Here is a 24860-nt window from a genome sequence, read left to right on the forward strand (position 1 = left end):
GCCAGGACTCCTGGGTTCTCTCCCCGGCTCTGGGAGGGGAGTAGGGGCTGGTGGGTCAGAGCAGGGGTGGGGCTGGGAGCCAGGACTCCTGGGTTCTCTCCCTGGCTCTGGGAGGGGAGTGGGGGCTGGTGGGTTAGAGCAGGGGCTGGGAGCCAGGACTCCTGGGTTCTCTCCCTGGCTCTGGGAGGGGAATGGGGGCTGGTGGGTTAGAGCAGGGGGGGCTGGGAGCCAGGACTCCTGGGTTCTCCCCCTGGCTCTGGGAGGGAGGGGGAGAGGTTACTGCAACACCAGAGACAGATCCGGGGGGGGGGGGAATGGACATCATCCTCTCATCGGGGGGGCCCTCCCATCTATTTCCTATGACCCCATTCTTTTTTTGGGGGGGGTGAGGGACTTTTCCCTGGCATCTTGGGAAGAATTTTCTCCCCTAGTAACCTACATAATTTTTTTCCCTTGGGTGAATTTAATCCCCCCCCCGATCATTTTAATCCCCCCCCCCCCATTACTGTGTCTGGGCCAGGCTGGACAGATTGTCCTGTGTTAATCTTCCTGCGCTACTCAATCCCCCGTGGGGGGAGGGCGGCGGGTGCAGGGGCCTAGATCTGAGGGGGGGGTGTCCTGGAGCTGGGGGTCCTGCCCCCCCCTCTGCACAGGAAAAGGATCTGCCTTAGTCCTGTAACCCCCAGTGCACCGGGTGCGGCAGGGACACAGAGCGAGAGACGGGCCCTGCGGTGGGGGCCGGGAGCCAGGACTCCTGGGTTCTCTACCTGGGTCTGGGAGGGCAGTGGGGGCTGGTGGTTAGAGCAGGGGGGGCTGGGAGCCAGGACTCCTGGGTTCTCTCCCTGGCTCTGGGAGGGGAGTGGGGGCTGGTGGTTAGAGCAGGGGGGGCTGGGAGCCAGGACTCCTGGGTTCTCTCCCTGGCTCTGGGAGGGGAGTGGGGGCTGGTGGGTCAGAGCAAGGGGGGCTGGGAGCCAGGACTTTTAGCGTTGCGCCCCCCCCCCCCCACCACAGGGTTGGCTGGTGCCTGGGGGGGGGGTCTGGGCAGGCTGCCCTGGTCTGGGGGGCACATTGTGCCCACTGTGAGGGGAAGGGACGTAGCCTCATGTGCCCCTGGCGCTGGGCAGCCAGGCGCTGGCCGGGCTGGATGGACGCCCGGCCTGCTGCCCCCTCCGCCTGCCCGCCCCCTCCCCTCAGCCTCCCCTCTGCCTGCCCAGCCCCACTCAGCTGCCCAGGCCCCCGGAGCCTCCTGCCTCTGCCTGCCCAGCCCCACCTCCCCCAACCTCCCTCTCCGCCTGCCCAGCCCCGGCCCCTCTGCTCCCCTCCCCGCAGGTACCCGAGCTCCCGCCCAGCCTCCCCCCCCGCCTGCCCCCCCACTGCTCCCCTCCTTCCCCCCCATCTGCCCTGGCCCCTCTGCTCCCCTCCCCGCAGGTACCCCAGCTCCCGCCCAGCCTCCCCCCTCCCAACCGGCCCAGCTCCCCCCTGTCTGCCTCCGCCTCTCCCGCCGTCTGCCCGGAGGCTGCCCCCCCCCCCCGCCGTGGCGGATCAATGGGGTGTAAAGTGCCCTAATTCCCAGTCGATACCGATCCATAGCGGGGGGGGGGGGGGAGTTCGGTGGGGGGTTTGGCAGGCAGGCGCTCAGGTTCCGGGGAGTCACAACACACACACACACACACACACACACACTGCAACCCACAGACAGACACTCGTCCCTGGTGACACACACACACACACTGTAACACACACACACACACACACACACTGCAACACAGACAGACACTCATCCCTGGTGACACACATGCGCGCACACACACTCCCATTCACATTCACACACACACACACACACACACAATCTGTCCTTGGTGACACATACACACACACTGCAACAACACAGACACACTGTCTGCAACACACACACACACACACACACACTGCAACACATGCACAACCCCACATTGGCTATAAATACCCACCCACACGCACTCTGCACCACGTGTACACACAACCACAATGGCTACACACACTGCAACACAACATTGGAGACATGCGCATGCACACACACACACACACACTCTGCAACACACTGCAGCACACACAGCCACACACACACACTATTACCTCACCAACCTTGTGACACACACACACACACACACACACATCCACAATGGGGACACACACACACACACGCACCCACACAATATTACCTCACCCATCTTGTGACACACACATACACACAACCACAATGGGGACACGCTCTCTCTCTCTCTCTCTCTCTCACACACACACACACACACACACACACACACACACACACACCCTGCGCCAGGACCAGAGTGTTCCAGGCCAGGAGCAATGAGGGGGGGGCTAGTTGGGGGGGCGGCTGGCACAGAGCCCGGCTCATCAGTATGTGGGACGGGGCCCCTCCACGCAGGGGGCTCCCCAGCTGACTCCCTCCCCTCCCCCCCCAATCCCAGCAGCCCTCTCTGCCCCCCTTCCCACCCACCATCCCCCACGGCCCCCAATCTCACCCCTTGGCTCCTCCCCCACCAGCTCCCTTTGCCCCCATCGCCCCTTCCCTACCCCAGTCCCGCCAGCCCCTGTATCCCCACCCTGCCCCCAGCCCCTATGGCTCCTCCCCAATAAGCTCCCCGTCACCCCTCCCACCAGGCCCCCACTTCCCCTGCTCACCCCGCCCCCTTCCCTGCTCTGCCCCCATCCCTTTGCACCCTTCCCAACCCCGAGAACCGCTGTGTGTGGGGACATGGTTTCTCCCCAGCTCGTCTGTGACCCCCCCCACAGGAGCAGCCCCTCCCCCCCCCCACTGTCCTCCCCCTTCCCCCCCAGTGCCTCAAGGGTTAACCCAGGTTAAGCCCCTGCAAGGACAGAAGCTTATGGGCTTTTGTGGGGGGGGGGAGCTAGAGCTTGGGGGGGGGCAGGTGATTTTCAGTCTCCCCCACGCCCTGTGCAGCTGTTTCTCCCCCCCCCCACCCCCGCAGGTGGGTGGCGCTGGGGGCAGGATCCCAGGTCTCAGCCCCAGGGCAGGCGCCGGGTAGAACAGGGGTTGCAACCGTGTGGAGGGGGAAGGGCTGGAGAGAGGTGGGGGAGGGGGCCAGAGCTGGCTTGCTGGGGGGGGGGCAGATGGCTGGAGGGAGGGGGTGTGGGGCTAAAGGGATGCAGGGGGGTGTAGGGCTGGCCCAATGCTCCCCACATCCAGCCAATCCCCCCCCATCTCTGCTGGCAATGGAGGAACCCCACCCCAACCCTCATTTGCTGGGTTAGAGCGGGGGGGGGGGGGCTGGGAGCCAGGACTCCTGGGTTCTCACCCCGGCTCTGGGAGGGGAGTGGGGGCGGGTGGGTCAGAGCAGGGGCGGGGGGGAAGGAGCCAGGACTCCTGGGTTCTCTCCCAGGCTCTGGGAGGGGAGTGGGGACGAGTGGTTAGAGCGGGGGGAGGGGCTGGGAGCCAGGACTCCTGGGTTCTCTCCCCGGCTCTGGGACGGGATTGGGGGCTGGTGGTTAGAGCAGGGGGTGAGTGGGAGCCAGGACTCCTGGGTTCTCTCCCCGGTTCTGGGAGGGGAGTGGGGGCTGGTGAGTGAGGGTGGTGTAGGAGCCAGGACTCCTGGGTTCTTTCCCCAGCTCTGGCAGGGGAGTGGGGGCTGGTGGTTAGAGCAGGGGGTCAGTGGGAGCCAGGACTCCTGGGTTCTATCTCCATGGGAGGCTCAGACAGCAGCTGTGGGAGGGACATAGCTCTGAGCCCCACCCCCCACATCTTGTCTCCACGCCACCTGGTGGCAGAAGTGGGATCCGGTTCAAGGTCAGTGGAAGGGGACAGAGGAAATTTCCAGTCCGCTCCTGGCAGTGCTGAGGACTTGGCAGGCACTGGGGGTCGGGAATGGGGAGGGGGGTTGGGCTCATTCATCCCGGGCCCCCCCCTCCCCCCCCCACACAAAGCGTGAGGCAGTGCCTCAACCCAGCTGGCTAGAGATTTTCATCACCCCATTCAGCCTGTGCCATGGGCCGCAGGGGGGAGAGCTGTACTCCCCCCCCCGAGACAAGCTCATTAAGCCTGTACTTCCAGATGGGGGGGGTGTCCCTGCTCTGAAGGGGGGGAGGGTTCAGATGGCTGCCCCCTCCCCGTCCCAGGGGTGCCCCTCCATCACCCAGCCCTCCCCCCCCCACTCAGGGCCTTGAGACCATGCCTCCTCCCCCACACAGGCTGCGGCGGGGGGCGGGGCTGTCCCTGCTTTGAAGCGGATGCTACACAGGGACACAGTGGCAGCTCCAACCCCCCCCCCCACATTTCCTCCCCCCCTCCCCAGTACCCATTCATGAAGCCAGGTCCCTGTGTTGAATGTGGGGGGGGGGGAAGTGGCAGTGCACTCCTGCCCCCCTGTGGCAGATGGGGGAATGACAGGGGATAGAAAACAAGGAATATGTGTGTGTGGGGGGGGGTGCACGGGAAACAGGTGGGCTCCCGCCACCCCCATATCCTGGCCCTTCCCGTCAGAGCCCATCCCTGCTGCATCTAGCCTCCTGCTGGCAGGCTCAGAACCCCCCACGGGGAGGCAGGAGGGGGGGAGCCAGGGTCCCCCCCCTTAATGGACCCCCCCCCTCAGACAAGGACACCCGGGGGCCAGCCGCAGGTGGTGGGGAAGATGAGGAGAATCAGGGGGGCAGGAGCTGAGGCAGGACACGTCAACCCAGACAAGTCAACCTCGCGTTTGCCCAACCCGAGGCAGGAGACGGCAACTATGGGTTTGACCAACTTGTTCACCAAAAAACGTCCTGTTTTTGCCCCCCCCCCACCCGCCCCTGGGAGGCCCAATCTATCGCTGAGCGCCCCGGCAAGGGAACAAGCTTCTCCTCCTCTCTCCGCTGCCGCGGACGAAGCCCGTGACGTCTGGCCCGGCCTTCGACGGTCACGGAGAACAACCGTCCCCCCGCCAGGCCTCTGAGCCGGCCGGACGCCTTCTCCAAATGAACCGGGCCCGGTTTGGGGCCTTCCCTCCTAGGGCGGGTTTCCGGGCGCTCTCTTCGTCCCTCCTCGTTTATTCTCCTTCCACTTTCCGGACCCCAAAGTCATCCCAAGCCCTTCTGGCTGGTTTCATGGAATCAGGAGGTGTCTGGTCCAACCCCCTGCTCGAAGCAGGATCCATCCCCAACTGAATCATCCCAGCCAGGGCTTCGTCAAGCCGGGCCTTCAAAACCCCTAAGGAAGGAGATCCCACCACCTCCCTAGGGAACCCATTCCAGTGCTTCACCACCCTCCTAGTGAAATAGTGTTTCCTAATATCCCACCTAGACCTGCCCCACTGCACCTTGAGACCATTGCTCCTTGTTCTGTCATCTTCTACCACTGAGACCAGCCGAGCTCCATCCTCTTTGGATCCCCCTGCAGGTAGCTGAAGGCTGCTATCAAATCCCCCCTCACGCTTCTCTTCTGCAGACTAAACAAGCCCTGTTCCTTCAGCCTCTCCTCGTAAATCATGTGCTCCAGCCCCCTACTCATTTTTGTTGCCCTCCGCTGGACTCGCTCCAATTTGTCCACATCCCTTCTGTAGTGGTGGGACCAAAACTGGACACAACACTCCAGGGTGGCCTCACCAGTGCCGAATAGAGGGGAACGATCACGTCCCTCGATCTGCTGGCAATGCTCCTACTAATGCAGCCCAAAATGCCGTTGGCCTTCTTGGCCTCAAGGGCGCCCTGCTGACTCATATCCAGCTTCTCATCCACTGTAACCCCCGGGTCCTTTTCTGCAGAACGGCCGCTTAGCCACTCGGTCCCCAGCCTGTGTCAGTGCCTGGGATTCTCCCGTCCTAAGTGCAGGACTCTGCACTTGTCCTTGTTGAACCTCATCAGGTTTCTTCTGGCCCAATCCTCCAATTTGTCCAGGTCCCTCTGGACCCTATCCCGACCCTCCAGCGTATCCACCTCTGCCCCCAGCTTCGTGTCAGCCGCGAACTTGCTGAGGGGGGCAATTAATCCCATCCTCCGGATCATTAACAATGTTGAACAAAACCGGCCTCAGGACGGACCCTCCTTACCGTGGCTGGGATGATTTAGGTGGGGTTTGGTCCTGCTTTGAGCAGGGGGTGGGACTAGATCCCTCCTGAGGTCCCTTCCAACCCTGATCTTCTCTGATTCTTTTCACCAGACGTCCGGGTACTTGAAGTCCCTCCATTGCTACCAGGTCTTGGGACATTTCCATGAGATGGTTACGTTGGGGGAGCATCTTTGCTGGAGGGTTGCAAAAGGCACCTGGACGGTTGTCTGTCTTGGTTGGATGAGACACAACAAACCCGGCATCGTGCCTGGGTGACTTTTGTGGCCTCTCCGAGCCCTGTGGGTCTCTGTTCTCAAAATGCTGCATCCATCTCCTCTTCCCTTAAGCGGGGGGCTACCGGAGACATTCCCCCCCCTCTTTGTTTTTTAAAATCACCATTTTCTTGATTGGTCGACAGCAGAACTGGCCTCCAGCCGGGGCCGAATCCGGAGGTGAAATCAACCTCCCTGCTCCTGCGCGCCGGATTCTTGTCTACATGTCGAATCACCAAGCTGGGGGGGTTGGCGACCCCTCCCCTCCATCCGTGGGTCCCCCCCCACACACCCACGGAAGGGGAGGCGGCGGCTAAGAATCAGCTGGATTTATTGTATAAAAAGTTGATATAAAAATCGGCTGGAAGGGGTGGGTGTACAGAGCGGGGCGGGGTCGCGGGACCAGGGGGCGGGGTCCCAGAAGGGGGCGGGGTCCTCAGCAGGATGGGAGCAATCTTCCCGCACCCCCCGCCGCCGTCCTGAGACGTGGTGTGGGGGGGAGCCCCAGTGCTGAGGGGAGGAACCGTAGGGCCGACCCTGCCGCCCCCGGGGAGAGAGGAGATTTCATAGAAAACTAGGACTCTGTAAAAAGCTGGCAGTGAAAATTAGCTGAGTGCAAGAGAGGAGGCGGCGAGGGGGGGGCTGGAGGGGGGGAATTATTCCGAATCCTCCTCCTTCACCAGCAGCTTCTTTCCGCTCCGAGGCAGCATCCCGTCCGCCGACTCCTTCCGGGTCTTCAGCAGCCTGCCCCGGGGAGAGGAGGAAGAGACTCAGTGCTGGGGAGAGAACCCAGGAGTCCTGGCCCCCAGCCCCCCCTGCTCTAAGCCATCAGCCCCCCCTCCCCTCCCAGAGCCGGGGAGAGAACCCAGGAGTCCTGGCTCCCAGCCCCCCCTGCCTCTAACCACCAGCCCCCACTCCTCCCAGAGCCAGGGAGAGAACCCAGGAGTCCTGGCTCCCAACCCCCCGGCTCTAACCCACCAGCCCCACTCCTCCCAGAGCCGGGGAGAGAACCCAGGAGTCCTGGCTCCCAGCCCCCCCTGCTCCAACCCACCAGCCCCCACTGCCCTCCCAGAGCCGGGGAGAGAACCCTGCAGGGTCCCACACCCAAGGGTGCAACTGGACCCGGCCCCTTTTCCAGCAGGGACCCCACCTTAGGGGTCAAGCCAGACTCCACCCTCTTTCCATGAAGGGCGGGGGAGCCTCCCATGGGGCGGGGAGGCCCCCTCCCTGAGAGCACCCTTAGCCCCTCTTCCCCATTGAGCTAGGCCCCGCCTCCTTTCATCAGAGGGAGGAGCTTCCCGTGGTACAGCCAGGCCCCCCCGCTGCCAGGATGCAGGCCGGCCCCGCCCCTTTCCCAGCCCAGGGCCCCGCCCCTTTCCCAGCCCAGGGCCCCGCCCCCTTTTCCACCTCGAGGGCGTGGCATTGCGGTGACTCTCCGGCTCCCCCTGCTGCTTGGCGGCCGCCATCTCCAGGGCGTCGTTGATTTCCTTCAGCATCATGTATCGTTTGCGCCCGTGAACCTGGTGTGGGGGGAGAGGGGAGAGAAAGAGGTGGGGGGGAGTCAGACTCCCCTTACCCCCCTCCAGCTCCCTCCAATCCTAGATCCACTCAAATTGCACAGAGGGCAGATGGACCCCACTCCCCTGCCAGAGCCGGGGAAAGAACCCAGGAGTCCTGGCTCCCAGCCCCCTCTCCCCCACTCCAACCCACCAGCCCCCCTTCTCCTCCTGGCACCGTGGAGAGAACCCAGGAGTCCTGGCTCCCAGCCCCCACTCCAAATCCCACCAGCCCCCACTCCCCTGCCAGAGCCGGGGAAAGAACCCAGGAGTCCTTGCTCCCAGCCCCCCGGCTCTAACCACTAGCCACACTCCCATCCCAGAGCCGGGGAGAGAACCCAGGAGTCCTGGCTCCCAGCCCTCCCTGCTCTAACCCAGCCCCCACTCCCCTCCCAGAGCCGGGAAGAGAACCCAGGAGTCCTGAACCCCCAATTTCCGCACCAGGACTCACCTCGAGGAAGAAGACCTCTTTCTCGGAGGACACCACCAGCTTCTTGGGGTTCTCAGCTGTTTCCATGGTAGCCTGGAGAGCTGGAGGGTGGGGGAAATATATGTCAAACCCATTGCTCCCTGGGAAAGTCACCCTGCCCCATTCTGGGGAATAAAAAAGTTCAAGCTTTATAACCGCGAAAGCCCCAAATTGTCCTCAGCACCGGTCCAAAATATTACCAGGTAAATATCCTCAATCCTACTCTCAACAGATCGCAAGAGCATCCGTCCTGCTGGAGAATTTATTCATGGTCGATTGAAGAATATTGACTTCAGTTTGCCTGACTGTCAATTTCTACTGTTGACGGAAATAATTGGCCATTGATTTGAGTGGGTGAGGTGAATGGACGTTTACGGATATTTCCCTATTAAAATGTAATCCTTCCCAGCCCATAAATAGATTAGAAAGACGGAAGAATGGACCTTTGATGGTTGTAAGAGAAGTGATTATTTAGTTGGGGTAGGTCCTGCTTTGAGCAGGGGGTTGGACTAGATACCTCCTGAGGTCCCTTCCAACCCTGATATTCTATTATTCTAAGTGTGATCAATGGATCTGACTGATGGAAAAATGGATCATTGATGGTTGTAAGAAAAGTGTGATTAATGGATCCGACTGATGGTTGTAATAGACATGTGATCAATGGATCCGACCGATGGAAGAATGGATCACTGATGGTTATGAGAAGTGATTATTTAGTTGGGATTGGTCCTGCTTTGAGCAGGGGGTTGGACTAGATACCTCCTGAGGTCCCTTCCAACCCTGATATTCTATGATTCTAAAGTGTGATCAATGGATCCGACCCGCAGAAGAATGGACCATTGATGGTTGTAGGATCAATGGATCCAATCAATGGAAGAATGGATCATTGATGGTTGTAAGAGAAGTGTGATCATTGGATCCAATCAATGGAAGAATGGACCATTGGTGGTTGTAGAAGTATGATCAATGGATCCAATCAATGGAAGAATGGATCATTGATGGTTGTAAGACACGTGTGATCAATGGATCCGACTGACGGAAGAATGGATCACTGATGTTTGTAAGAGAAGTGTGATCAATGGATCCAATCAATGGAAGAATGGACCATTGATGGTTGCAGGAGAAGTATGATCAATGGATCCAATCAATGGAAGAATGGATTATTGATGGTTGTAGGAGAAGTATGATCAATGGATCCAATCAATGGAAGAATGGATCATTGATGGTTGTAAGACACGTGTGATCAATGGATCTGACTGACGGAAGAATGGATCACTGATGTTTGTAAGAGAAGTGTGATCAATGGATCAAATCAATGGAAGAATGGACCATTGATGGTTGTAGGAGAAGTGTGATCAATGGATCCAAGCAATGGAAGAATTAAATAAATAAAAAATATGGATCAAAGAATGGATCACTGATGTTTGTAAGAGAAGTGTGATCAGTGGATCCAACCAATGGAAGAATGGATCATTGATGGTTGTAAGACACGTGTGATCAATGGATCCGACTGACGGAAGAATGGATCACTGATGATTATCTGTAAATGGAATAAGACATCCCGGTGTAATTTCTATTATTCCCAGGTGGAATTGCTGATCACGAATGCTTGTCAGACTGCGTGTATTAGCGCCTCAGTTCACGCCCCGATTGAAACATGCTCTATACATTAGATCATTAGATCTCCACGTGGCTCTCAGTTAATTAAGCAGCTTGCTGATTGGCTAAGAAGAGCGAAGGGACCTGATTGGAGGAATACGGTCGCAAGTACAAAGAAGAACTTGGTGTTCAAATCAGCAAGCTGGCGCGCTCGGCTCCAGTTGATCCTGATTCAGTCACGTCCGAATACAGGCTGGAAACTGGACAAGGAGAGCATGGGGCGTTCTGGAGGGCAGGACTCCTGCGTGGGGCGGAGCCAAGAGTGGGGGGCGGGGAAGGGCAGGGCCAATCCAACTGGCCAATCAAGTTGGGTCGATTTCAGCTTCGACGTCTAGCAGACGCCGAATTACGGACCTCGACTCCCACTTGGGTCAGCCCCTATGGGCCCCGCCCCCTCAGAAGCCACGCCCCCTCCTCCTCGCTCTTGGCTCCTCCCCCTCACACTCGCCTTTCGCCCCGCCCCCTCATACCCCACCCTTCTCCTTTCACCTACCGGCTCAGATCCCTGCCCCAAAGGCCTCTCAGTCCCTGGGCCCGCCTCCGCACTCACCTCTCTTGGCCCTGACCCCTTTGTGCGCCCCGGCCCCATTCAGGACCCTGCCGGACAATTTCTTGCAGGAATTCTCCTCCTCCGTCCTGCGGTCCCGTCCGGGGCAGGCACAGACTCGAACCTCGAAGCATCGGCGGCCCAGGAGCTGCCCGCTGCGCCGGGAGGGCAGAGAACGGGCGTTAGATATGGACAGGAACCCAGGAGTCCTGGCTCCCAGCCCCCCAACCCTCCCCCCGTTCTCACTCCCCTCCTGGAGCTGGGGACAGAACCCAGGAGTCCTGGCTCCCAGCCCCCCAACCCTCCCCCCGTTCTCACTCCACTCCTGGAGCCGGGGACAGAACCCAGGAGTCCTGGCTCCCAGCCCCCCAACCCTCCCCCCATTCTCACTCCCCTCCTGGAGCCGGGGACAGAACCCAGGAGTCCTGGCTCCCAGCCCTAAACCCTCCCCCCGTTCTCACTCCCCTCCTGGAGCCGGGCACAGAACCCAGGAGTCCTGGCTCCCAACCCAACAGCTCCCCAAGGCCTCACGGCTGATTGGGGGCGCACAGGTTGTGGGGGGTGGTTCTCTGCCATGGGCTGGTCCCCAGGGGAGGCAGCTTCGGCCCCGGCAGGGGGCTACAAGGCAGGGGGTCCGGGGAGGGCTGGCGGGGGGTGGACACTTACTGCCTCCCCTCCAGAGTGATGATGGCCAGGATGGGACGCCGGTTCATGCCCCCCATGCACGAACTGTTACACATGAAGTTATACAGCACGGTGGTGCAGTCTGAGCCCACCTGCAGGGCAGAGAGGGAATTACAACGATCCCAGCGCCCCCTAGAGGGGACGGGCCCCTGCCCCATTCCCCGCCCCCCCTGAGCCAGCCAGCCCCCGCCCTGGGGCCGGGTGGGAGCCGGCACCCCCCAGAGGGGACAGGCCCCTGCCCCATTCCCGCCCCCCTGAGCCAGCCAGTCCCCGCCCTGGGGCCGGGTGGGAGCTGGCGCCCCCCAGAGGGGACAGGCCCCTGCCCCATTCCCCGCCCCCCCGGAGCCAGCCAGTCCCCGCCCTGGGGCCAGGTGGGAGCAGCGCCCCTAGAGGGGACAGACCCTGCCCCATTCCCCGCCCCCCTGAGCCAGCCATTCCCCGCCCTGGGGCCGGGTGGGAGCCGCGCCCTAGAGGACAGGCCCTGCCCCATTCCCGCCCCTGAGCCAGCCAGGCCCCGCCCTGGTGGCAGATGGGAGCCGGTGCCCCCAGAGGACAGGCCCCTGCCCCATTCCCCGCCCCCCTGAGCCAGCCAGGCCCCGCCCTGGTGGCAGATGGGAGCCGGCGCCCCCTAGAGGGGACAGGCCCCATGTCCCGGTACCTGGGGCGTCTCATAGGGCACCGTGACACTCTGGCGCTTGGTGTTTTCGTCGTCGTAGTAATGCGCCTGCTGGTTCCCTTCGATCCGGATCAGGTGGCGGGCCGGGGCGACCCCTGTCACGGGAGACGAGGGGGCAGCTCAAGGGGAGACACCTCTGGGCCCCATGTCTCCCCCCACCCCGACATCCAGCCTTCTTCTCCGTCAGATCAGAGCTCCGCCCCTCGGCCCCATCCCAAGATCCCTCCAGCTGGGTTTCCCCTGCAGCAGGGAGTTCCCCAGGTTGTCACCACCCCACGAGCCGTGCCCCTCACCGTCGCGATACTCCTCGCAGCGTTCGTGGTGGGGGCAGCGTCGCACCACCTCGGCCACGTGCTCCGATTTCTTGTAGACGGCCGTGGCCCGGATGACGGCGCCGGCCGGGGGCTGGCTGGCCGTCCGGATCTGCACGGGGCAGGTCTTCGCCAGCTGGCAGTACAGCTTGTTCAGCGCCGGGGAGTACTGCGGGGGAATGGAGACGGGGGTCAGCAGGGGGCGCTCTCCCCTGGCAGGCGGGGCTGGCCCCAGGGCGGCACTAGGGGGCGCTGTGGGGCAGGGAGCGGGGCAGGGGGCTCGGCACGGGGCGCTCTCCCCTGGCAGGCGGGGCTGGCCCCAGGGCGGCGCTATGGGGCAGGGAGTGGGGCAGGGGGCGCTCTCCCCTGGCAGGCGGGGCTGGCCCCAGGGCGGCACTAGGGGGCGCTGTGGGGCAGGGAGCGGGGGGCTCAGCAGGGGGCGCTCTCCCCTGGCAGGCGGGGCTGGCCCCAGGGCGGCACTAGGGGGCGCTATGGGGCAGGGAGTGGGGCAGGGGGCTTAGTAGGGGGCGCTCTCACCTGGCACACGGGGCTGGCCCCAGGGCGGCACTAGGGGGCGCTATGGGGCAGGGAGTGGGGCAGGGGGCTCAGCAGGGGGCGCTCTCCCCTGGCAGGCGGGGCTGGCCCCAGGACGGCACTAAGGGGCGCTGTGGGGCACGGAGCAGGGTGGGGGCTCAGCAGGGGGCACTCTCCCCTGGCAGGCAGGGCTGGCCCCAGGGGGCGCTGTGGGGCAGGGAGCGGGGGGCTCAGCAGGGGGCGCTCTCCCCTGGCACACGGGGCTGGCCCCAGGGCGGCACTAGGGGGCGCTGTGGGGCAGGGAGCAGGGGGCTCAGCAGGGGGCGCTGTCCCCTGGCAGGGGGCTGGCCCCAGGGCGGTGCTAGGGGGCGCTGTGGGGCAGGGAGTGGGGCGGGTGGCTCTGCAGGGGGCGCTCTCCCCTGGCAGGCGGGGCTGGCCCCAGGGCGGCGCTGGGGGGCGCCGTGGGGCAGGGAGCAGGGTGGGGGCTCAGTGGGGTTGCTTGCCCCGGTCCTCCCTGAACCTCCCCGGTCCGTACGGTGCAGGTGACGGACTTGGCGGTCCCCGACTGCTGAAAGGCCAACTCGAATCCGTGCTCCCCAGCGTAGTCCTCGGTGGAGGGGACGGTGGCAGAGGTGGGGGGCGGCTCCGGGGCCGGGTCGGGGAGCTCCCAGCCCCCGTCGCTGCCCCCCGCCTGCGGCAGCAGGAGGGAGGGGTCCGCCGAGTCAGACAGGCCCAGGGCCAGGCTCAGCTCTGGGTCTGGCAGGCTCTGGGGGGGGAGACATGGCGAGCGAAGGGTTAATGCCGCAGCCCAGGCTCCCCCTACCGACCTCAGCCCCACCCCAGAATCCCCCCCCCCCAACCAACCCTGCCTTCCACCTCGGATCCAGCCGGCCCCATGGCCTCCCAGCCCCCCCAGTCCACCCTGCTGGGTTAGAGCAGGGGGGGCTGGGAGCCAGGACTCCTGGGTTCTCTCCCCGGCTCTGGGAAGGGGCTGGGAGCCAGGACTCCTGGGTTCTCTGTCCCGGCTCTGGGAGGAGGGGGCTGGTGGGTTAGAGCAGGGGCTGGGAGCCAGGACTCCTGGGTTTTCTCCCGGCTCTGGGAAGGGAGTGGGGGCTGGGTCAGAGCAGGGGCTGGGAGCCAGGACTCCTGGGTTCTCTTCCCAGCTCTGGGAGGAGTGGGGCTGGTGGGTCAGAGCGGGGGCTGGGAGCCAGGACTCCTGGGTTCTCTCCCAGCTCTGGGAGGAGTGGGGCTGGTGGGTCAGAGCAGGGGGCTGGGAGCCAGGACTCCTGGGTTCTCTCCCAGCTCTGGGAGGAGTGGGGCTGGTGGGTCAGAGCAGGGGGGGGGCTGGGAGCCAGGACTCCTGGGTTCTCTCCCCGGCTCTAGGAGGGGAGTGGGGGCTGGTGGGTCAGAGCAGGGGGGGCTGGGAGCCAGGACTCCTGGGTTCTCTCCCTGGCTCTGGGAAGGGAGTGGGGCGGGGGGGCTGGGAGCCAGGACTCCTGGGTTCTATCTCCAGCTCTGGGAGGGGAGTGGGGGCTGGTGGGTCAGAGCAGGGGGGGCTGGGAGCCAGGACTCCTGGGTTCTTTCTCCAGCTCTGGGAGGGGAGTGTGGCCAAGTGGTGGGGGTGGGGGCATGGCTGAGAGGCAGGACTCCTGGGTTCTATTCCCCACCGGCCCTGTGCACTTACAGACAGCCCCTGGCAATCCTGTGTGGTGGAATCCTTTCGGGTGCGAAGCTCCCTGTTGAAAGAGACAGGAACGGTGCAGATGAAGGGGGTGGCAAGTCCCGGCGCCCCCCCCTCCCCGCAACGCACCATGCAAGCTAAACCCAGCTCTGCCCTGCTCCTCTCTGAGCTCACCACCCCTACATTACAAGGGGTGTTGGGGGGCAGTTTAGGACATGCTAGGGAAGGGGGGGTGAAACATGGGGGGGGGGCTAATCATCTGGGTGGAGGGGGTAGGAAGCGAGGGGGTCCCCCCGATCCTTACATCATGTTCCATAAATCAAAGAAGCTCTCCTGGCTTAGAGGAGGCTCTAGTCCGGGGTCCGACATCGGCTCCAGCCCGGGGTCCAACATCGGCTCCATTGCAGCTGTTCCCTAGAGGTAGGGTGACAATCAGAGGGAAGGGTTAAGGTGAAATTAGAGAGAAGAGTTAAAGTGCAATTGAAGATTAGGATTAGGGTGAAATCAGAGAGACGGGTTCGGGTGAAATTGAAAGTTTGGGTGAAATTAGAGATAAGGGTAAAGGTGGAATTAAAAGTTAGCGTGAAATTAGAAGGGTTCGGGTAAAATTGGAGATAATAATTGTGAGGGTGATATCAGAGATAAGGGTTAAGGTGGAATTAAAAGTTAAGGTGAAATTAGATATAATAATTGTTAGGGTGAAATCAGAGACAAGGGTTAAGGTGAAATTAGAGATAAGGGTTAGGGTGAAATTGAAAGTTTGGGTGAAATTAGAGATAAGGGTTCGGGTGAAATTGAAGATTAGGATTAGGGTGAAATTAGAGATAAGGGTAAAGGTGGAATTAAAAGTTAGCGTGAAATTAGAAGGGTTCGGGTGAAATTGGAGATAATAATTGTGAGGGTGAAATCAGAGATAAGGGTTAAGGTGAAATTGAAGATTAGGATTAGGGTGATATCAGAGATAAGGGTTAAGGTGGAATTAAAAGTTAAGGTGAAATTAGATATAATAATTGTTAGGGTGAAATCAGAGACAAGGGTTAAGGTGAAATCAGAGAGAAGGGTTTGGGTGAAATTGAAAGTTCAGGTGAAATTAGAGATAAGGGTTCGGGTGAAATTGAAGATTAGGATTAGGGTGATATCAGAGATAAGGGTTAAGGTGGAATTAAAAGTTAAGGTGAAATTAGATATAATAATTGTTAGAATGAAATCAGAGACAAGGGTTAGGGTGAAATTAGCGATAATAATTGTTAGGGTGAAATTAGCGATAAGGGTTAAGGTGAAATTGAAAGTTAGGGTGAAATCAGATATAAGGGTTCGTGTGAAATTAGCGATAATAATTGTTAGGGTGAAATTAGCGATAAGGGTTAAGGTGAAATTGAAAGTTAGGGTGAAATTAGAGCTAAGGTAACGATGCTGGTTCTGGCAGGACCCAACTGAGGTGCCAATTCAGGACAAATTGCTTAAAGCAGGGCAGTTCCAGCCCTAGGCTGGGGTTTCTCCACCTCTGAGGCAAACCAAACCAGCCAGCCAAAGAGGACTTTGGTCTCACCCCACTGGCTGACCACAAGTCACACAAGCAATTTCCTCAGACACTCCAGTTTCCCAGTATCCCCACCGGCGCCGCTCGTTATGGGGAACGAAAGGTTATGAAAACCAAGGCCCCAGTAAAAGAAAAAAGGTTCCCTCCATCCCAAAGGACCAAGCTCCAGACCCAGGTCAATCTACAGATCAGATCTTACCCACAAATCACGCTGCTGCCAATCCTTTAGCATCTCAAATCTAAAGGTTTATTCACAAAAGGAAAAAGCTAGAGCTGAAAGCTAGAACTGGTTCAATGGAATCAATCACATCCAGGAATGGCAAAGTCCGATGGAATAAGCTGCAGGTTCAAATCAAGTCTCTGGAACATCCCCAGCTGGGATGGGTCATTAGGTCCTTTGCTACATAGTGAAGCTCTGAACAAAGCCCCCCCAGAGGTAAGAAGCAGATCTGAAGATAAGATGGAGCTGAGGCATCAGCCTTTTCCAGGTGTAAGAAGACCCCTTTGTTCTTACTGTGGAAAATTACAGCAAAATGGAGTCTGGAGTCACATGGGCACGTTTCGGGTCAATTGTGTAGCTGACGGCCCTTAATGGGCCATCAAGCAGGCCAGGCAGAGCTGACGCCAACTTGTCTGGGTGTCTCCCAGAAGCAGAGCGTAAGTTTGAAATACAGGCAGCACAGAGCCAATATTCATAACTTCAACTACAAAACGGATACACGCCTATAGACAGCGTAATTATAACCAGCAACCCATAACCTGGTCTTAGACACCTCATTCGACCCCCTTTATACAAGATTTGGTGCCACTACAGGACCTTGGTAAGTTAATAACGTGACATAAGGGTTAAGGTGAAATTGAAGGGTAGGGTGAAATCAGAGATAAGAGTTAAGGTGAAATTAGAGGTTAGGGTTAAGATGAAATCAGAGATAAGGGTTAAGGTGAAATTAGAGGTTAGGGTTAAGATGAAATCAGAGATAAGGGTTAAGGTGAAAACAGAGATAAGGGTTAAGGTGAAATTAGAGGTTAGGGTTAAGATGAAATCAGAGATAAGGGTTAAGGTGAAATTGAAGATTAGGGTTAGGATGAAATCAGAGATAAGGTTTAAGGTGAAATTAGAGATAAGGGTTAGGGTGGAACTGAACGTTAGGGTGAAATCAGAGAAAAGGGTTAGGGTGAAATTGAAGGTTAGGGTGAAATGGAAAGTTACGGTGAAATTTGAGATAAGGATTAGGGTGAAATCAGAGATAAGGGTTACCATGAAATTAGAGATAAGGGTTAGGGTAAAATTGAAGGGTAGGGTTAGGGTGAAATTGAAGGGTAAGGTGAAATCAGAGATAAGAGTTAAGGTGAAATCAGAGATAAGAGTTAAGGTGAAATTGAAGGTTAGGGTTAAGATGAAATCAGAGATAAGGGTTAGGGTGAAGGTAAGGCAGGGTGAGAGGGGTCAGGGTTTGGAGCGGAGTTTAAGGGGTCAAGTTACCCCTCTTGTTCCTAGATGTATGAATCTGGCTGGATTAAAGACACATTTTGTGCACCTGGCTCCCCAAGTCGCTCTGCAGGCCGGCCCTGGCCCCCTCTCGATTTCCCGCTCTGCCAATCTCCCACCCGCAGCAGCATCACGCAGCCGTCCAGACCCATCGAGGAAAACTCTGCACGGCGTTGGGCCCAGATCCCTGCAGGACCCCGCTTGGGAACCACCCCAAGTCGAGCATGCTTCCACCGGGGGCAAGGTCTGTCTGCCGGGGAACCCTTCAGCGGCGTCCCGAGCGCGCTATTCATAACAGTCGCTGACACTTTCGGCACGACAACAGCCCTCTCCTAGCATTTCCCCGGCCTTGCATCGGCGACCCAGAGACCTCCCTCGGCCAACTCGCTGAAAACTCTTGGATACCAGTTATCCCGGCCTGCTGATTTAAAAATGTTGATCCCGGGTGGATGATGTTTAACATCAAATAACCTCCTTGGTTACTAACAGGCTAGAAAGTACCTCATCAGCCTCATGTGACACTGATACATCATCCTACTTCTTCCCAAACACAGAACACCAACGTTTATTGGCCGCTTCCACCGTCTTTGCATCATTAACTGTTTTACTCTTGGCATCTTTTTCCTCTGATATCTTTAGCTTCCCTTATCAATTTTCTACACATCATAACTTCTAATTGATTGCAACCTATTTCCCCCCCTTTTTTCCCCCATATGTACACTGCTTTTGTTTATTTCTAACGGCTGCCTTTGTCACTGACCCAGGATGGGCATTTGGCCAAATTTATTTCTGTCTCTTGCTTGCAGCTTTTGTGGATTTTTAAAGAACTCCCAATTCTCAATCACATTTTTCTGTCTACGTTTTTCCTCCCAGCTCAGAATTTTCCTCCGCTTTGGGAAATTAGCAGCACTAAGTGTCTATCTTACTGATGAGGAGCGTCATCTGTTTGCCCATATCGAATGTAACCAGGTCACGAACACTGGTCCCTAGGCAACCGCCAGTTTCCAGTCCAGAGATTAATTCATCTTTATTCATCATAGCAAAGTCCAAAATAGAGACGCCTTGTGATGGGTGCGATACGGCTTGTGTTAGAAAAATACTGGCTAGTGGTTAGAGGAGGGGGGCTGGGAGCCAGGACTCCTGGGTTCTCTCGCTGGCTCTGGGAGGGGAGTGGGGGCTGGTGGTTAGAGCGGGGTGTGTGTGTGTGGCCCCAGGGGACAGAGAGCTGCCAGGAGGGGCATTTGGGGACATATCCACAGGCCCCCCAAGCCGGGGACACTTGACACCCTCCCCCCAGCCAGGGGGTTGGCGCAGACCCAGAGAGCAGGTGGAGCCGCACGCCGGGCCAGGAGAGGGGCCTGGGGGCTGGATGGGAACATGGGGCTGGAGGGGACCTGGGGGGGTCACTGAGTCCCGTTTCCCTCCCCTGCTCCTCCCCCTCGCTCCTCCTGTCCCCCCACTCTTCCCTTTCCTGCCTGCCCCCCACTTCCCTCTCCTCCACCCCCTTCTCTGCCTTCCCCCACCTTCCCACCCTCTCCCTGCCTGTCCCCTCTTCCCTCACCCCACGGCCCGCCCCACTCCTCCCTCCCTCTCCCCGCCGGTCTGACCACTCCCCTCTCCCACACCTCCCCTGCCTGTCCCCACTCTTCCCTCCCTCCCCTCTGTCTGTTCCTCCTTCCTCCCTCCCCCACCTCCCCACACCTGTCTCCCCACTCCTCCCTCCCCACTCTCTCCATGCCTGCCTCCCCACTCCTCCCACCCCTGCCTGTCCCCCCAACTCTTCCCTCCCGCCTCCCACCTGTCCCCCATTCCTCACTCCCTGCCTGTCCCCACTCCTCCCTCCCCACTCCCCTGCCTGTCCCCACTCCTCCCTCCCCACTCTCTCCATGCCTGCCTCCCCACTCCTCCCACCCCTGCCTGTCCCCACTCCTCCTCCCCGCCTCCCACCTGTCCCCACTCCTCACTCCCCTGCCTGTCCCCACTCCTCCCTCCCCGCCTCCCCTGCCTGTCCCCACTCCTCCCTCCCCGCCTCCCCTGCCTGTCCCCACTCCTCCTCCCCACTCTCTCCATGCCTGCCTCCCCACTCCTCCCACCCCTGCCTGTCCCCACTCCTCCCTCCCCGCCTCCCTCCTGTCCCCACTCCTCCTCCCCGCCTCCCCTGCCTGTCCCCACTCCTCCCTCCCCACCTCCCCTGCCTGCTCCCCACTCCTCCCTCCCCGCCTCCCCTGCTTGCTCCCCACTCCTCCCTCCCCGCCTCCCCTGACTGTCCCCACTCCTCCTCCCCCCATCTCCCCTGCCTGTCTCCCACTCCTCCTCCCCACTCTCTCCATGCCTGCCTCCCCACTCCTCCCACCCCTGCCTGTCCCCACTCCTCCCTCCCCGCCTCCCCTGCCTGTCCCCCGACTCCTCCCTCCCCGCCTCCCCTGCCTGTCCCCACTCCTCCCTCCCCGCCTCCTCCTGTCCCCCCCTGCCTGTCCCCACTCCTCCTCCCTGCCTGTCCCCCACTCCTCCCTCCCCGCCTCCCACCTGTCCCCACTCCTCCTCTCCCCGCCTCCCCTGCCTGTCCCCCACTCCTCCCTCCCCGCCTCCCCTGCCTGCTCCCCACTCCTCCCTCCCCGCCTCCCCTGACTGTCCCCCACTCCTCCCTCCCCACCTCCCCTGCCTGTCTCCCCACTCCTCCCTCCCCACTCTCTCCATGCCTGCCTCCCACTCCTCCCACCCCTGCCTGTCCCCCCACTCCTCCCTCCCCGCCTCCCTGCCTGTCCCCCGACTCCTCCCTCCCCCGCCTCCCCTGCCTGTCCCCACTCCTCCCTCCCCGCCTCCCCTGCCTCCCCACTCCTCCCTCCCCCGCCTCCTCCCGCTTGTTGCCCCGCCCACCCCTCCTCCGTTCTCCGAACGTTCCAAGCAGCCCCAGGGAGGGAGGCGCACAGGCCGGGCCGTACCATTCCTACCCGGGGGGGGCACAGCTTCAAGATCCTCCCAATAGCTCAAGGTTTAACGCACACACACCCCGCCCTCGTGCAGAGCTTGGCTGGGGAGCCCCCGCCCCCTCCCCGCCAGGTACCTAGCGCCTTCAACGCTGCAACCCCCCCCCCCCACAATTTGTCTGCCCCCCCCCGTTTCGCATAATGGTGCCTTCCAATGGCAAGGGTAAGACAAGGCAGGCGGGCGCTACCATTCTGGAAAAGGGGAAGTGCTTGAAAAATCGGTTCAAATCCTTTCAAAATGGGGGGGAACAGACCGACCATTAATGGAATAGAGACAGGCAAAAAGCGGGGAGGGGCACTGCTCAGGATGGGGAGAACAAGCCCCCCCCCTCAAAAAAAATATAGAGCTCCCCCTCCATTAAGACACAATGGGCTGGTCCAGGATGAACCAAGACTGGAATGGATGGGGGGGGGAAGCCAAAGTCCCTCCAGGCTGAGACACGCCCCTCCCCTCTCGGGAGAAACCAAAATAGCCCCAGAGAGAGGCAGGCGCTGAATGGTTTAACCCTTTCTGCTGCCCTCCCCCATGCACCCCCCCCCCCACTGCTGCAGCCAGGGTCCCATGTACCCCCCCCACTGCTGCAGCCAGGGTCCCTGTGCACCCCCCACTCCTCCACCCAGGAACCCATGCACCCCCGCAATGCTGCAGCCAGGGTCCCATGCACCCCCCCAAAGCCCCGACAGCCCCCCCCTCAAAACCTGGCCCTACAGAAAAACTGGACAGTGGGGTTAAAATATTGTCTCATTGTTTCTTGTTTCCCCACCCCCGGACTGTCTGTCTCCGCCTCTTGTCCAACTGTTAGACCGGGGTGGGGGTGGGGACGGGGGACAGGGAGCATCTCTGTGTTCTGGATTCGTACAGCGCCAGGCGCGGTCGGGCCCTGGTCCAAGACTGGGCCCAGTGCAGGCCCTGTGGCAATACAAAGAAGGAGGAAGAATTAATCATCGGCCCCATGCCTGTCACCGTCCAGGACGGCGGGGGTGGGGGGAGATCCCCTCTGCTGTCTCCCCCACCCTGATCTCGATGTTTGGGGGGGGTGAACCCCACGCATCTCAGCGTTCCAGGGGTCAGGACCCCCGCGGATCAGAACGATGCGTAGGAACCCTGTGGAGCCCGAAGTGCCACAGATCAGGACCCCCCCCCATTTGCCCCCTCAGATCTCAACATTCCATGGCCAGACCCCCCACCCCCAATGTGCCATGGGCTGAATCTATCCCCCCCTCCCCCCCGTGGATCTCGATGTTCAATGGATCGGAACCCTCAGTGGATCTCGACGTTCCAGGGACCGGAACCCCACGGATCTCAACGTTCCAGGGACCGGAACCCCACGGATCTCAACATTCCAGGGACCGGAACCCCACGGATCTCAACATTCCAGATACTGGAACCCTGCGGATCTCAACGTTCCAGGGACCGGAACCCCGCGGATCTCAACATTCCAGATACTGGAACCCTGCGGATCTCGACGTTCCAGGGACCGGAACCCCACAGATCTTGACATTCCATGGACCGGAGCCCCACAGAGCTCAATGCTCCACAGATCAGGCCCCTCAGTGGCTCTCAACGTTTAATGGATCAGAACCCCGCAGGATCCCGGTATTCCACGGACCGGAACCCTGTGGATCTCGACGTTGCACAGACCGGAACTCCGCGGATCTCAACATTCCACAGAGCAGAACCCCACAGACCTCAACATTCCACGGACCGGAACCCCGTGGATCTCGACATTCCACGGACCGGAACCCCGTGGATCTCGACAGTCCACGGATCCAACCCCCACGGAGCTCAGAGCTCCACGGATCAGAACCCTCAGGGGGGAACCTCAACTTTCCACGGGCCGGAACCCTGCGGATCTCAACATTCCACGGATCAGAACCCTACGGAACTCAGCATTCCACGGGCCGGAACCCTGCGGATCTCAACGTTCCAGGGGCCGGAACCCTGCGGGTCTCACCGTTCCACGGATCGGAACCTCGCAGACCTCAACGTTCTATGGACCGGACCACCGCGGATCTCAGCGTCCCCGGGGCCTCCCCCCTTCTGAACCGGAGCCAGACCAGAAGTGCTATCATGACTCAGCCCCTGACTCATAATCTCAGAGCTTCATCCCAGCCCGGCTCAGCTCTCGGGCCACCTTCACGCTCGCCCCCCCCCCCCCGTGCCTGACTCCAGACGGGGGAGCGGGCGTCCGCCATCACCGCCACCCCCCCATTGAGCCCCCTCCCAGCCCCCCGAAAGTCACCTCCGCTGAGATCTGCACTCCCGTCTCTCCCGAGCACCTTGCATCCACATGCACGAGTTGGGGATTTCCCGGGGCCAGGATGCATTGCGCGGCTGTCTTGGCCACGTGACCGCAGGTCCAGCGAGACCGGTGCCGCCATCTTTAGTGTGGGCAACAAGAACAACAAAAAAAAGTGGCTAGGTAGTTCTGTTTTCTGAGAGCCAGGACTCCTGGGTTCTCTCCCCAGCTCTCGGAGGGGAGTGGGGGTTGGTGGGTTAGAGCAGGGGGGGCTGGGAGCCAGGACTCCTGGGTTCTCTCCCCAGCTCTGGGAGGGGAGTGGGGGCTGGTGGGTTAGAGCAGGGGGGCTGGGAGCCAGGACTCCTGGGTTCTCTCCCAGCTCTGGGAGTGGGGGCTGGTGGGTTCGAGCAGGGGGGCTGGGAGCCAGGACTCCTGGGTTCTCTCCCAGCTCTGGGAGGGGAGTGGGGGCTGGGGGGTCAGAGCAGGGGGGCTGGGAGCCAGGACTCCTGGGTTCTCTCCCCGGCTCTGGGAGGGGAGTGGGGGCTGGTGGATCAGAGCAGGGGGGCTGGGAGCCAGGACTCCTGGGTTCTCTCCCTGGCTCTGGGAGGGGAGTGGGGGCTGGTGGGTCAGAGCAGGGCGGGCTGGGAGCCAGGACTCCTGGGTTCTCTTCCCGGCTCTGGGAGGGAGTGGGGGCTGGTGGGTTAGAGCAGGGGGCTGGGAGCCAGGACTCCTGGGTTCAATCCCTGGCTCTGGGAGGGGAGTGGGGGGTGGTGGTTAGAGCAGGGGGGCGGGGAGCCAGGACTCCTGGGTTCTCTCCCGGGCTCTGGGTGGGGAGTGGGGCTGGTGGGTTAGAGCAGGGGGGCTGGGAGCCAGGACTCCTGGGTTCTCTCCCGGCTCTGGGAGGGGAGTGGGGACTGGTGGGTTCGAGCCGGGGGCGCTGGGAGCCAGGACTCCTGTTTTCTCTCCCGGGCTCTGGGAGGTGAGTGGGGGCTGGTGGGTTAGAGCAGGGGGCGGGGGGCCAGGACTCCTGGATTCTCTCCCGGCTCTGGGAGGGGAGTGGGGGCTGGTGGGTTAGAGCAGGGTGGGGGCTGGGAGCCAGGACACCTGGGTTCTCTCCCCAGCTCTGGGAGGGGAGTGGGGGCTGGTGGGTTAGAGCAGGGGGGGCTGGGAGCCAGGACTCCTGGGTTCTCTCCCGGCTCTGGGAGGAGTGGGGGCTGGTGGTTAGAGCATGGGGGCTGGGAGCCAGGACTCCTGGGTTCTCTACCCGGCTCTGGGAGGAGTGGGGCTGGTGGGTTAGAGCAGGGGCTGGGAGCCAGGTCTCCTGGGTTCTCTCCCTGGCTCTGGGAGGAGTGGGGGCTGGTGGGTTAGAGCAGGGGGCTGGTAGCCAGGACTCCTGGGTTCTCTCCGCAGCTCTGGGAGGAGTGGGGCTGGTGGGTCAGAGCAGGGGGCTGGGAGCCAGGACTCCTGGGTTCTCTCCCGGCTCTGGGAGGAGTGGGGCTGGGGTTAGAGCAGGGGGCTGGGAGCCAGGACTCCTGGGTTCTCTCCCCAGCTCTGGGTGGGGCGTGGGGGCTGGTTGGTTAGCGCAGGGGGGGGCTGGGATCCAGGACTCCTGGGTTCTCTCCCCGGCTCTGGGAGGGGAGTGGGGTATAGTGGTTAGAGCAGTTGGTGTTGGGAGCCAGGACTCCTGGGTTCTCTTCCTGGCGCTGGGAGCGGAGTGGGGGCTGGTGGGTTAGAGCAGGGAGGGGCTGAGCCAGGACTCCTGGGTTCTCTCCCCGGCGCTGGGAGGGGATTGGGGGCTGGTGGATAGAGCGGGGGGGGGGGTCTGGGACTCCCCCACCCCAGTGGGAATTATCCACAGGCCAGAGGTAGCTCTCAGAGCTCTGATTCCCTGGTGTGTATGTGTGTGTGTGTGGGGGGGTGCCCTTGTTACCACCCCAGCTGCCAGTGGCTTATCAGGACCTGGCAGGGGGGAATAAGGGGTTCATGCAGGACCTTTCACCCCAGCTCGCTCGCCGTCCCATCCCCCAGTGCCTGGCTCGATCCGAGCCGCCGGCTTCCCAGACTTGGGAATTTTCCCCAGCTCCGTCTCAGCAGCCGGATCTCATCTACCGTGCCTGGAGCTGCAAGGCCGTGGTGTGGAAGGCGTGGGCTGGGGGGGGGAGGGAGGAAGTGGGG

General features: G+C 60.9%; 1 protein-coding gene across 2 annotated transcripts; it reads right to left on the minus strand.

Annotated features, from left to right (window-relative positions):
• Positions 1-6653: 6653 nt before the first annotated feature.
• On the minus strand, positions 6654-24721 carry TP53 (tumor protein p53). Of its 2 annotated transcripts, XM_039500024.1 has the most exons (12): positions 24678-24721; positions 22689-22827; positions 14734-14843; positions 14433-14484; positions 13284-13514; positions 12197-12383; positions 11886-11998; positions 11210-11319; positions 10547-10698; positions 8320-8399; positions 7720-7832; positions 6654-7056 (listed from the first exon to the last, which is right to left on the minus strand). In XM_039500024.1, exons 1-12 carry the CDS (start codon positions 24704-24706, stop codon positions 6969-6971), a joined length of 1404 nt encoding a protein of 467 aa, XP_039355958.1. In that variant the 5' UTR covers positions 24707-24721; the 3' UTR covers positions 6654-6968. The 2 variants fall into 2 exon arrangements, with proteins under 2 accessions (XP_039355958.1, XP_039355959.1); XM_039500025.1 differs by lacking the exons at positions 22689-22827; positions 24678-24721 and adding an exon at positions 22401-22517.
• Positions 24722-24860: the final 139 nt, after the last annotated feature.

The sequence above is a fragment of the Mauremys reevesii genome, linkage group 14 (genome assembly GCF_016161935.1).
Source record: "Mauremys reevesii isolate NIE-2019 linkage group 14, ASM1616193v1, whole genome shotgun sequence".
NCBI lineage: Eukaryota > Metazoa > Chordata > Testudines > Geoemydidae > Mauremys > Mauremys reevesii.